General features: G+C 43.4%; 1 protein-coding gene across 3 annotated transcripts in view; it reads left to right on the plus strand.

The window, feature by feature from the left end:
• Positions 1 to 14398, plus strand: part of ZNF654 (zinc finger protein 654) — a 232672-nt gene that overhangs the window by 83960 nt on the left and 134314 nt on the right. For all 3 annotated transcript variants that reach the window (XM_069204539.1, XM_069204540.1, XM_069204541.1), the window contains exon 5: positions 12306 to 12508. In XM_069204539.1, the coding sequence (XP_069060640.1) occupies positions 12306 to 12508 (203 nt within the window). The remainder of the gene's footprint in view (positions 1 to 12305; positions 12509 to 14398) is intronic.

Below are 14398 nucleotides of genomic sequence, written 5' to 3' on the forward strand. Positions count from 1 at the left end.
TCCTGCACACAGAAAACATCTCAGGTTTGCCTTTCAAGGAAAGCATTATCAGTTCAAAGTGTTACCCTTTGGAATAACAACAGCTCTGAGGGTATAAACAAAATGCCTGGCAGTAGTCGCAGCCTGCCTAAGAAGACAACACATTCATGTCTTTCCATATCTAGAATATTGGCTAATAAAATCAAACAGTCATACACAGTGTCAAAACCATGCACATTATGTAATACAAACCCTGCACGCCCTAGGGTTCTCCGTAAACTACCAAAAGTCACAACTACAACCTGCGCAAATTCAACAGTATTTAGGGGCAATACTAAATACTTGCAAAGTGCTTGCAAGTCCAAATACACAAAGAATACAAGCATTTCACAATATATTGGCACAAATACAGACAGGTCAACAGTACACTGTCAAATTTGTGATGAAAGTATTGGGCATGATGGCATCCTGTATTGCAATTGTTCCACATGCAAGACTAAACATGCGGCCCTTGCAACAGTGCCTTGCACAACAATGGTCACAAGCACAGGGTCAACTTCAAGATCTAGTGTTGATAGACTGCCAAACATACATGTCCCTTCAGTGGTGGAATTCCACAAATCTAAACAAAGGGCGGCCATTTCAAGACCCTGTGCCTCAGACCATACTTACAACAGATGCATCAATGATTGGCTGGGGAGCTCACCTCAACAATCACAACATTCAAGGACAATGGGATGCCCAACACAAACAGCTACATATAAATCACTTAGGGCTGTTAGCTGTATTCCTAGCACTCAAAGCTTTTTAGCCTCTCCTTATTCACACAAATGTCTTGATCAAAACAGACAACCTGACCACCAAGTTTTATCTAACCAAACAAGGAGGGACACATTCGTCCCAACTCTCCCTCCTAACTCAAAAAAATTGGAAATGGGCAATACACAACCAAATTCACCTGGTAGCACAGTACATTCCAGGGATGCACAGCCAATTAGCAGATGTTCTCAGCAGAAATCATCAACAGACACACGAGTGGGAGATTCATCCATAAGTACTTCAAAAATACTTTCATCAATGGGGAACACCAGACCTAGATCTGTTCGCCACCAGCGAAAACGCAAAATGCCAAAACTTCGCATCCAGATACCCAAATCCCCTATCCAAGGGCAATGCTCTATGGATCAATTGGTCAGGGATATTAGCTTACGCTTTTTCCCCTTTCCCACTCATTCCATTTCTAGTCAACAAACTGCGTCAAAACAAGCTCAGTCTGATACTCATAGTGTCAATGTGGGCACATCAGCCGTGGTACACAACACGATTAGACCTGTCAGTAGTACCACACTCCAAACTCCCAAACAGGCCAGATCTGTTGACACAAAACAAAGGGCAGATCAGGCACCCAAATCCCAACACACTCAATCTAGCGATTTGGCCCCTGAAGTCATAGAATTTGGGTATCTACAACTACCAACTGAATGTATGGAAGTAATTAAGCAAGCAAAAAAAAACACTACCAGACAGTGCTATGCCAACAAATGGAAAAGATTAGTATATTACTGTCAATCTAAACAAATTGCCCCTCTTTCAGCTTCAATACAAGATATTGTGTGCTATTTGCTTCATTTACAACAATCGAATTTAGCTTTTTCTTCCATAAAAATACATCTCACTGCAATTTCCGTATATTTGTAAAATATACAGCACAGCTCTTTATTTAGAGTTCCTGTTATCGAAGCCTTCATGGAAGGTTTAAAACGCATCATCCCACCTAGAATACCTCCAGTGCCTTCATGGAATCTAAACATAGTGCTCACGCGACTTATGGGCCCACCATTTGAACCTATGCACTCATGTCAAATGCCATTCTTAACATGGAAAGTTGCCTTCCTAGTCGCAATTACATCATTGCGAAGAGTTAGTTAAATTCAAGCTTTTACAATTGAAGAACTGTTCATGCAAGTACATAAAGTTGTACTACGAACTAACTCTAAATTTCTTCCTAAAGTAGTATCACCTTTTCATATCAAACAGTGGAGATACCAGTCTTCTTCCCACAGCCAGATTATGTGGCAGAAAGAGCTCTACATACATTAGATATTAAAAGAGCTCTAATGTACTACATAGATAGAACAAAACCATTCAGAAAAACTAAACAGCTATTTGTAGCTTTTCAAAAACCTCATAATGGTAACCCCATTTCAAAAACAAGGTTTAGCAAGATGGATAGTAAAATGCATCCAAACATGTTACCTTAAAGCTAAAAGACAACTTAGTTGCACCTAAAGCACATTCCACAAGGAAGAAAGGGGCTACAATGGCCTTCTTAGGAAATATACTAATGGCTGAAATATGTAAAGCAGCTACTTGGTCAACACCACATACATTTACTAAACATTATTGTGTAGATGTTTTAGCAGTGCAGCAAGCCACGGTACGTCAAGCTGTACTAAGAACATTATTTCAAACAACTTCAACTCCTACAGGCTAACCTCCGCTTTTATGGGAAGAATAATTGCTTTCTAGTATATGCACAGCATGTGTATCTGCAGCTACACATGCCATCGAACCGAAAATGTCACTTACCCAGTGTACATCTGTTCGTGGCATGTTCCGCTGCAGATTCACATGCACCTCCCTGGAAGCCTGTAGCTGTTTAAGTTAAACAAACACTTGTACATATGTGTGTGTGTGTGTGTGTATATATATATATATATGTTTGATGGCATGTGTAGCTACAGATACACATGCTGTGCACATCCCGCCATCTGGTGTTGGGCTCGGAGTGTTACAAGTTGTTTTTCCTTCGAAGAAGTCTTTTCGAGTCACGAGGTCGAGGGACTCCTCCCATTTCGTCTCCATTGCGCATGGGTGTCAACTCCATCTTAGATTGTTTTTTTACCGCCATCGGGTTCGGACGTGTTCCTTTTTGCTCCGTGATTCGGGTCGGAAAGTTAGTTAGAATCTCGGAAAAATCGTCAGTATTGTTTGCGTTCCGTATCGGGTTAGTTACAACAGATCAACACCGAATTTTGAAGAGCTCCGGTGGCCCTTCGGGGTTTTTTCGATCCCCCGTCGGGGCCTGGTTGGCCTGGCCACGTGTCTCTTCAAGGCTGATGGAACGGACCCCATTCCGCTTCTGCCCAAAATGCCATAACAAGTATCCATATACAGATCAGCATCTGGTCTGTAACTTGTGTTTGTCGCCAGAACACAAGGAAGATACTTGTGAAGCCTGGCGAGCGTTTCGGTCCAGGAAGACACTAAGAGACCGAAGAGCAAGAAGACTGCAGATGGCGTCGGCGCCGACAGGACAAGGGCGTTTCGAGGAGGAGGAAGAAACCTTCTCCATCCGGGAATCGGACTCGGAGGAGATCGATCCCGAAGAAACGCCGAAAACCGTGAGTAAGACGTCGAAACACAAAACTCACGAAAAGACCACAAAAGCCCAGGGGATGCCAGCGCCAACAGGCCATGGCTTAACCCGAAAAATAGGTGACCGATCATCGGCACCGAAAAAGGGCACGCTGGTGTCGAAGTCATCCGACTCCGGTCGAGATCCTGCCACACAGCAATCTCGGGCCCGAGATAGTGGCTCCGAGCAAGTTCGGCACCGAGAAAGCGGCACCGAAATGAGTCGGCACCGAGAATCAACGACGCCGAAAGCAAAAAAGGTATCGTCTGAACCTAAAAAAGTAGCCGAAAAGGTTTTGATACTGAAACATCCGGCCTCGGAACCGAAATCAAGTTCCTACACAGAGGAACAAGGACTGTCCTCACAAATGAAAATACATAGATTTGGACAGGAATTGGAGACAATGGAGCCAGACTACACCCAAAGAAGGCTCCACATCCAAAAAGAAACAGGGAAGATCAGCACTCTCCCTCCTATTAGAATGAAATGCAAACTTTCATTCCAGGACAAAGACAAGCAGCCACAGGCAAAGGTGGCTAAACAAGTAAGCCCGCCACAGTCTCCACAACGCTTGCCGCAAACATCACCTTTAGCCACTCCACCACTGATGCAATCCCCGACCCATACAGGGATGAGTCAAGATGACCCTGACGCTTCGGACCTTTATGACGCACCAGTGTCAGATAATAGTCCTGACTGTTATCCAGCTAGACAGTCGCCACCAGAGGATAGTACAGCCTACGCACAGGTGGTGTCGAGGGCAGCGGCATTTCATAATGTCAGCCTGCATGCAGAGCCCATTGAAGACGACTTTCTATTTAACACACTGTCGTCCACACACAGCCAGTACCAGAGTCTTCCCATGCTACCCGGAATGCTAAAACACTCCAAACAAGTGTTTGAGGAGCCTGTAAAACGAAGGGCCATTACTCCAAGAGTGGAGAAAAAATATAAACCGCCACCAACAGACCTGTGTACATCACACAACAGCTAACACCGGACTCAGTTGTAGTAGGGGCAGCTCGCAAAAGAGCGAACTCACATACTTCAGGAGATGCACCACCTCCAGATAAAGAAAGTCGAAAATTCGACGCAGCAGGCAAAAGGGTGGCGGCACAGGCAGCAAACCAGTGGCGTATTGCAAATTCACAGGCTTTGTTGGCCAGATACGATAGGGCTCACCGGGATGAAATGCAACACTTTATAGAACATTTGCCCAAGGAGTTCCAAAAGAGAGCACAGCAAGTAGTAGAAGGAGGACAGAGTTTCTCCAACCATCAGATACGGTCAGCAATGGATGCTGCAGACACAGCTGCTATAACTGTCAACACAGCAGTAACAATAAGGAGACATGCATGGCTGCGTACATCAGGATTTAAACCAGAAATACAGCAAGCTGTGCTAAATATGCCATTTAATGGACAGCAGTTGTTTGGGCCGGAGGTGGACACTATCGAAAAACCTAAGAAAGACACTGACACGGCCAAAGCCATGGGTGCACTCTACTCCCCACAAAGCAGAGGCACATTTCGAAAAACACAGTTTCGAGGGCAAAGCACAGAACCCACGACCTCACAAACAAGGCCCACTTATCAGAGCCAATATCTGCGGGGAAGTTTTCGGGGACAATACAGAGGGGGACAGTTCCAAAAAAGCAGAGGGAAGTTCCAAAGTCCCTAAACTCCTCAAAATAAGCAGTGACTTCAAAGTCACACATCCCCAACACATAACACCTGTGGGGGGGAGACTAAGCAAATTTTACAAACATTGGGAGGAGATAACAACAGACACTTGGGTACTGGCAATTATCCAGCATGGTTACTGCATAGAATTTCTCAAATTCCCTCCAAACGTCCCACCGAAAACACACAATATGTCAAAACAACATATAGATCTTCTAGGCCTAGAAGTTCAGGCATTGCTACAGAAAGAGGCAATAGAATTAGTACCAAAACAATAGAAAGGGACAGGAGTTTACTCTCTGTACTTTCTCATACCCAAAAAAGACAAGAGTCTGAGACCTATACTAGATCTCAGAACATTGAATACCTACATCAAATCAGATCACTTTCACATGGTGACATTACAGGACGTAATCCCAGTGCTCAAACAACAAGTCTACATGACAACACTGTACCTAAAGGATGCATATTTCCATATACCGATACATCCTTCACACAGAAAGTACTTAAGGTTTGTATTCCAAGGAGGTCATTACCAATTCAAGGTGTTGCCATTCGGAATAACTGCGCCAAGAGTTTTTACAAAATGCCTGGCAGTCGTAGCTGCACATATCAGAAGGCAGCAAATACATGTGTTCCCATACCTAGACGATTGGTTAATCAAAACCAACACGCTAGAACGGTGTTCACAACACACAAAATATGTCATAGAAACCCTCCACAAACTAGGTTTCTCAATCAACTACACAAAGTCACACCTTCTGCTGTGTCAAACACAACAATACTTAGGGGCGACAATCAACACAGCAAAAGGGATTGCCACTCCAAGCCCACAAAGGGTTCAGGCATTCCACAATGTAATACAGGCCATGTATCCAAAACAAAAAATACAAGTCAAAATGGTGATGAAACTCCTAGGCATGATGTCCTCATGCATAGCCATTGTCCCAAACGCAAGGTTGCACATGCGGCCCTTACAACAGTGCCTAGCATAACAATGGTCACAGGCACAGGGTCAACTTCTAGATCTAGTGTTGATCGACCGCTAGACATACATCTCGCTTCAATGGTGGAACAGTATAAATTTAAACCAAGGGCTGCCTTTCCAAGGCCCAGTGCCACAATATGTAATAACGACAGATGCCTCCATGATAGGGTGGGGAGCACACCTCAATCAACACAGCATCCAAGGACAATGGGACACTCAACAAAAACAGTTTCACATAAATCACTTAGAACTATTGGCAGTATTTCTAGCGCTAAAAGCTTTTCAACCCATAATAAGCCACAAACACATTCTTGTCAAAACAGACAACATGACAACAATGTATTACCTAAACAAACAGGGTGGGACACACTCAACACAGTTGTGTCTCCTAGCACAGAGAATTTGGCATTGGGCGATTCACAACCATATTCGCCTAATAGCACAATTTATTCCAGGAATTCAGAATCAGTTAGCAGACAATCTCTCTCGTGATCACCAACAGAGCCACGAATGGGAGATTCACCCCCAAATCCTGGACACTTACGTCCAGAATTGGGGAACACCACAAATAGATCTATTTGCAACAAAGGAAAACGCAAAATGCCGAAACTTCGCATCCAGGTACCCACAAGATCAGTCTCAGGGCAATGCGTTATGGATGAGTTGGTCAGGGATATTTGCTTACACTTTTCCCCCCTCTCCCACTCCTTCCATATCTGGTAAAAAAGTTGAGTCAAAACAAACTCAAACTCATACGAATAGCGCCAACATGGGCAAGACAACCTTGGTACACAACACTACTAGACTTCTCAGTAGTGACTCATGTCAAACTACCAAACAGACCAGATCTGTTAACGCAACACAAACAACAGATCAGACATCCAAACCCAGCATCGCTGAATCTAGCAATTTGGCTCCTGAAGTCCTAGAGTTCGGTCACTTAGACCTTACATAAGAATGTATGAAGGTCTTAAAACAATCTAGGAAACCTACCACTAGACATTGCTATGCAAATAAGTGGAAAAGATTTGTTTATTACTGCCATAATAATCAAATTCAACCTTTACACGCATCTGCCAAAGACATCGTAAGATACTTACTACATTTGCAAAAGTCAAAGCTAGCTTTTTCTTCCATTAAGATACATCTTACTGCAATTTCAGCTTACCTGCAAATTACGCACTCAACTTCACTATTTAGGATACCAGTCATAAAAGCGTTTATGGAAGGCCTAAAGAGAATTATACCACCAAGAACACCACCATGTCCTTCATGGAACCTCAACATTGTCTTAACACGACTTATGGGCCCACCATTTGAGCCCATGCACTCTTGTGAAATGCAATACTTAAAATGGAAAGTTGCATTTTTAATTGCCATCACATCTCTAAGAAGAGTAAGTGAGATTCAAGCATTTACCATACAAGAAACATTTATTCAAATACACAAGCATAAAGTAGTTCTACGAACAAATCCTACATTTTTGCCAAAAGTCATATCACCGTTCCACTTAAATCAAACAGTAGAATTACCAGTGTTCTTCCCACAGCCAGATTCTGTAGCTGAAAGAGCACTACATACATTAGACGTCAAAAGAGCGTTAATGTACTACATTGACAGAACAAAACTAATTCGAAAAACAAAACAATTATTTATTGCTTTCCAAAAACCTCATACAGGAAATCCAATTTCGAAACAAGGCATTGCAAGATGGATAGTTAAATGCATTCAAACCTGTTATCTTAAAGCAAAAAGAGAACTGCCTATTACACCAAAGACACACTCAACTAGAAAGAAAGGTGCTACCATGGCCTTTCTAGGAAATATTCCAATGACTGAAATATGTAAGGCAGCTACATGGTCTACGCCTCATACATTTACCAAACACTACTGTGTAGATGTATTAACAGCACAACAAGCCACAGTAGGTCAAGCAGTACTACGAACATTGTTTCAAACAACTTCAACTCCTACAGGCTGAACCACTGCTTTTGGGGAGATAACTGCTTACTAGTCTATGCACAGCATGTGTGTCTGCAGCTACACATGCCATCGAACGGAAAATGTCACTTACCCAGTGTACATCTGTTCGTGGCATTAGTCGCTGCAGATTCACATGTGCCCACCCGCCTCCCCGGGAGCCGGCAGCCGTTTAGAAGTTGATCTTGAACATTTGTAAATTTGTAAATATATTACTTTAAACTACATTATGTACATACGTATTCACTCCATTGCATGGGCACTATTACTAGCATACACAACTCCTACCTCACCCTCTGCGGGGAAAACAATCTAAGATGGAGTCGACGCCCAGGCACAATGGAGCCGAAATGGGAGGAGTCCCTCGACCTTGTGACTCGAAAAGACTTCTTCGAAGGAAAAACAACTTGTAACACTCCGAGCCCAACACCAGATGGCGGGATGTGCACAGCATGTGAATCTGCAGCGACTAATGCCACGAACAGATGTACACTGGGTAAGTGACATTTTCCATATATATATAATATATATATTCCATTTGCATGGACATCTCTTTTCTTTGTACTCTATCACTCCTACCTTATCCTCTGCGGGAAAACAATCTAAAATGGAGTCTACGCCCATGCGCAATGGAGCGGAAGAGGAGGAGTCACTTGATCCTGTCACTCAAACACTTCTTCGAAGAAAAACAACTTATAACACTCCGAGCCCAACACTAGATGGCAGACGTATGCACAGCATGTGAATCTGCAGCGGAACATGCCACGAACACACGAACAGATGTACACTGGGTAAGTGTCATTATTATTATTATTAATATATATATATATATATCTCCTGGCCATGTTGGTTGACAGTTTGATACCTAAATAGTCTAAACATCTTGGCCTTCTCTTAAGATTTACCTCGATCATCAAATTCCTTATTTTTTTTTTTTGTTAAAACCATAAATTTGGTTTTGGCAGCATCAATTACTAATCCACGCTCCTGACAAAAAGCAGCAACTTTATTAATAAATGTTTGTGGACTGCTCAGTGTTTCTGAAATTGATTGTCTTCCGCAAACAACAATATTGGGGACTTAATGTTACTCATTACAGGGGCATCTGCTTGACATTCAGAAAGATAGTGAACTAGCCCATTTAAGTAACGAGTAAAAAGAGTAGGGGCCCAAACACACCCTTGCCTTACACCTTTTAACACTGGGATCTTATCAATAAGTTGCCCTGTGGCCCCCATCTGACCCTTGCATAAATATTCTCATGTAATTTAATCACAAGAGACGAAATATCCGGAGGCATTCCTATCGCCCTCAGAACCTGCCACAGCTTCAAGCGTGGAACCAGATCAAAATCAGATTTTAGGTCTACAGAAGCAACAAACAAGTTGCCTCCGCCAATCCTTACAATCATCAATAAAATTAAAACAAAACAAAAGACCTGGTCTATTGTGGAAGATTTAGCTTTAAAACCAGCGTGGAGCTGACTTATGATATCATGGTCTAAATCCCACATTTGCATTTTTGCCAAAATCATGCGCTCAAAAACCTTTTGAACAAAATCAATAGGCTGATGGGCCTGTAGTTAACCTGTAGGGACTTATCATCCCTTTTATATAGTGCCACTACTTCAGCACCCTGCCAAGATTGAGGTATAGATGCCCCCAGTGCAATCATGTTTGCTAATACTGCTATATATTCGGCCCATGTATCAATATCATGCACAAATAGGACATCTGGCTCTGGGGCCTTACCCCTCACAAATATGGTCAAAGATTCAATTACATACTCTTTAGTAAAATGTGGAGAATAAAGATTCTGTATGCCATTGTACAGTGCAGTACTGTTGATACACAGCTGTCTCCTCATAATACAGACCCGCAAAATGGGTGAACCATTAGAATGGCAAGACATAATTCTGTAGATCAGTCGTCCTAAAATTTGGGCCACAGCCTCCAGAAAGACGATTGGTCTCTGGCTGCAGATGCTTCCACTAGCATCTGCCACCTGTCATTATCCCACTCCCTCTTCTGAAGCCTTAAGCATAGTGGCCTTATATTCCTTTCTAGCAGCTGCTATCAAAGCTACATTTTTCAATTTAATTACCCTAGCCATGTGCGAAGTGTGAGGGGTTGGCTGTGCACAGATTGAGCTGCAGCTGTGTGCAGGACTTTTTCAGTGACCCTTGTATGCTAGGAGATGGCCGCCTTAGACTTAGCCAAGTATTGAAAGTTGTGCAGATGGCGCCAAGCCCACACTGTCTTGTTGTGGTGACCCCATAAGCCAGAGGGGGCCACCGCTGAATTAGTTGTGCGCTCAGCATGCCAGAATTAGTGAATGCCTTAATGTTGACCCTGTATGCCAGGTGGATCTAGCGTAGTGTGGCCAGATGCACCAGAGGAGCCTGCTTTGCATCTTAAAGGTACTGTGGCAACTAATTGATCATTTGTTCCCCGCATCCCCTCCTGGCACAAATACTTTGGGGTGTTGTATGGGACTGGAGTGAGGCAGCGAGTCTAACCACACCATGAGATCTGCCTTGACTGACCCCTGAGAATCAGTAGGACGATGCACCCTCACAGGACTCCATTTGTGAGTCGAAGGATTGAATTCCCCTGCTGGGGGGGAACTTGACTTACTGCGACTTTGCAAGCTAGAAATTGCTCTGATCACTGGGGAGAGCCGTCCGTGCTACCTCTGAGAGTCAGCCTGCCTGACACTGTCCCGGGAACAGCAAGCAACCCGACTTCTCTGAGCAGGGTCTTACCTCGCGCGTGCCCGCATTGAGGACACCTGTTGTAACACTAAACTCTTCTGTGCTGCAGGAGCGGGTAAGACTTCAACTGGCCATGTGGGCCCCAGAGGTTTTGCTGCTGAAGGTTCTAGGGCACTATAGACAATATTCAGTGAATACCTGAAGAGTCGGATTAAACTCTTAGGTACGGCCTAATAGTATGCATTCTCTGGATGCAGCCAACAGTGACTGGGGAATAACCCTAAACATGTTACACACAGAAGTGTGTGACAGATATTAGCATTACAAGTAAGAGAGACCCATTTCTTATGAAAACAAGTATTTGGCTGGACATTGAGTTATTGTTCGTACTTTTTGCACTTTGAGTTGTCGTGTTCACTGACCTTTACATCACCCACCCCGAAGGAGTCTTGACAGCTACCACTAAGAGTCAAGTGCAGAAATGGTACTTGGCCCAGTTGAGCAGAATCCATTGTAGCTAGGGCCCCGGGACATCAGGAGTAAAAGGCCTCAACCACCACGGGTGAGCTCAGTAACCCTTGTGTGCTCCGCACGTCTCTGAAAGCGGTGTGAGACTTGCATAGGTAGCTAATCATTCAAAGCGGAATCCCTGCCATACCTCACACCTTTCCATTTCTATTAAGTCACTAACCAGAAACAATGTTTTAATGCAGATTCTTCCCCTAATTACTAGACAGCATAGAGGGGTCATTTATGCTGGGGTCTTTTCTTATGTTGCCATGGAGACTGCTGTATGCATCACAGGCATTGCAAGTAGAAAGTATGAATATAAAATGTTCTTTATTGATTTTCTCTTTCTTGGGGGGAGCGGGGAAAGTAAACAAAATTAATGGGACCCCAATTAAAGGAGTCTGGATGCGTCATTAACAGTGCGAGCCAGTAACCACTCCCCCCACTTGAATTTTGCTGCTTCCGCCACCATCTCTCACCTCATATCATGAAAGGTAGAGGTACAGGCCCTTTTAATTCTGTTTGGGAAGAGTAGAGCCTACCCTAACTCTACTGAAGCGTGGCAAAATAAAATGTTAAACATCTCTAGTGAACTTGTAGTTTTTCAAGTTCACTGGAAGAAAAGACATGGGGAAAGTTGAAAAAACAATTTGGGCTAGATAGCAGGGTTGCCTGCACCATGAAGACATCACCACAACAGGTAAGAATATATATTTGCATTAAAAAGGTGAATGATAGACTAAATCCTGTTCTCGCAATGGAGGCATGCATTATCTTCTTTACTTACTTGGCTAAGAAACGTTTACTGATCAGTCTGCATCCAAAGGAAACTGATCTGTCCAAATTATGTGAACTTAAGAGTTTTAGTAAGTTAAATATGTGTAGTGATTTCTAAATTGGAAATTAAAAGTATAGTGTTACTTCGAAAATTATTGTTCTCCGTCCTGTATTGACAATTAAGATTTGCACTGCGTTATTTTATCAAAGGTATATTAACACTTCTGCCTTAATAATGTGTATGTTCTTTCCTTGCAGTAAACAAATATTTAAGCTCAGAAGATCAACTCTTCTTTGAACTGCGTGTACGATACCTGATTGCCTGTGAACGTACCACTGAAGCAGTAGCTCTCATTACATCTTGTCTAAATCATCCAGATGTTAGTAAAAACCTATACTACCACCAAGCTTACTTTACTTGCCTTCACATGGCACCCTGTACAGATGGGCTCCTCCAAGAGGTAACAAAGCCTTTTGTTTCAGTCTTTTCTGGTTAAGTTATTATTGACAACCCAGCAATTAGAACAGTGAGTTAATTGGGTATATGTTTAGAGCATAGTATTAACCAAATTTACACTTGGTCACAGGACTGCTTGAACTATTATGCTTCTTTTTTATGCACTGAATTCTGTTGTTTTGGTACAAATGCCACAATACATAACCATGTTCATAGTGATAATGACACGCATACAGAGACATCACACAATACTCATCACAATAAATGTGTTCTAAGGCAATCCCCAATATTGCAACAATTCCCCCCATATTGTCACATGTTTCTTGGGGCACCCTTGGGAAGTATAAGGTGTTAATTTGTGCTTGGTACACTAGTCCATTGCTCATTCCCAGAGGACCATGGGGGAAAGTGGGTATAGAATTCTACTAATTTACAGTGCCTGTTTTTAGCCAACATAGTTCCAATCCTTACCAAAGTTCTGTCCTCCACTGTGTCACTCACTCCAACCCAGGACTCCTGAGAGGGCTACCTTTGGGATGGATCCACTGCCCTCACCAGTCCTTTAGAGAAGATGGCAAATATGGCCTGCCAGCATTGACTTATATGGGGGTATTTCTATTTCAAGTGGAAAAAGTGTGCTGCCGATTCTGGGCAGCACCAACATGTTTGCGCTGCCAGTGTGCCTGCATGCCATAGCCTTCGTAGGTCATGTGCCGGAATTAAGTTGAATGATTCTGAGCCTTGAGACCAACACTTTAGATGACACGTGCATTTCTCCAATCAGAGTCATACAAGGGTCCCAGCCATCCCTCCCAAAGGAACCACAATGGTGCAAACATGTCTGGGAAGTTAAGTTTGAGTACTTTGTAAATCCTTGAGATGCCTTTACCTTCTATAGGACTCCTAAGGATTTGAGGTTCTAGGAGGCTGAATTCAGGAACTGTACCAAGGGAATAGCTATGTTTAAGGGTGTGACGGAGTTGTAGGTAACTAAAGATATTAGACCGTTGTAGGGTGTAGTCAGTCTGAAGGGACTGGAATGACTTAATATGGGTTCCATGCCACACGTCTCCAATCATGGGGATCCCAGTTTGTTTCCCCAGCCTCTGAACACAGCTAAGGAGGACGAATGGTGTAGCCATCATCCATCCCGTCCTTAGCAGGGTCTCAAGCGTGATCCATTTACCATTTTACCACTGAATGCCATTTTACAAGGACTAGGAGGTGTGAGGTGTGAGGGGATGGGGCCCACATAAAGCATACCTCTGATCTTGCCCAATCCCATGGTTGGCACCTCCAGGCAGAAAACTGGTCTGTTCCTCCGTTCAGCCATCGAATGACCACCAATAGGTGGGCCACCCAGTCATACAGGCGGACATCTGCCACGCCCATCCCTCTATCATAGTGGGATTGGACAAATTTACCATAGGGGATACAGGGGCAGGTTAAGCCATAGGAAGGTGCCTATCTTAGTCAGTGGTGTTCATACCCAGATGTGTGGAATCAGTAATGGATAGTTTTGTAAGGTGTACAACATTCGAGGTAGCACAGTCATTTTCAGCAGGGCAATAAAGTCTAGGATATCAAGTGGAAGTTGTGTCCACCTGCCCATGTCCGTTGTGAGCCGAACAATGAAGGGCTCCATGTTAGGTTAAAATGCTATGTGAATCCCTAAATAGCAAAGGCTGAGTCTGCAGATTGTTTGGTATTTTAACCAGGTTGTCCCTTGATCGTCCCCCTCAGAGGGACCAGGGCTGATATAGGCCAGTTATTATTCATTCCTGTCCCTCTCTATACAGGGTGAGCATCAGAAGCAATTGTGGAATCTTAAGGGAAGGTCTGGAGATGAAGAGAATTACTTCATCTCCATTTAGGGCAATGCTGTCCTCCATTG

This window comes from Pleurodeles waltl, chromosome 8 (assembly GCF_031143425.1).
Source record: "Pleurodeles waltl isolate 20211129_DDA chromosome 8, aPleWal1.hap1.20221129, whole genome shotgun sequence".
In the NCBI taxonomy this organism is placed as follows: domain Eukaryota; kingdom Metazoa; phylum Chordata; class Amphibia; order Caudata; family Salamandridae; genus Pleurodeles; species Pleurodeles waltl.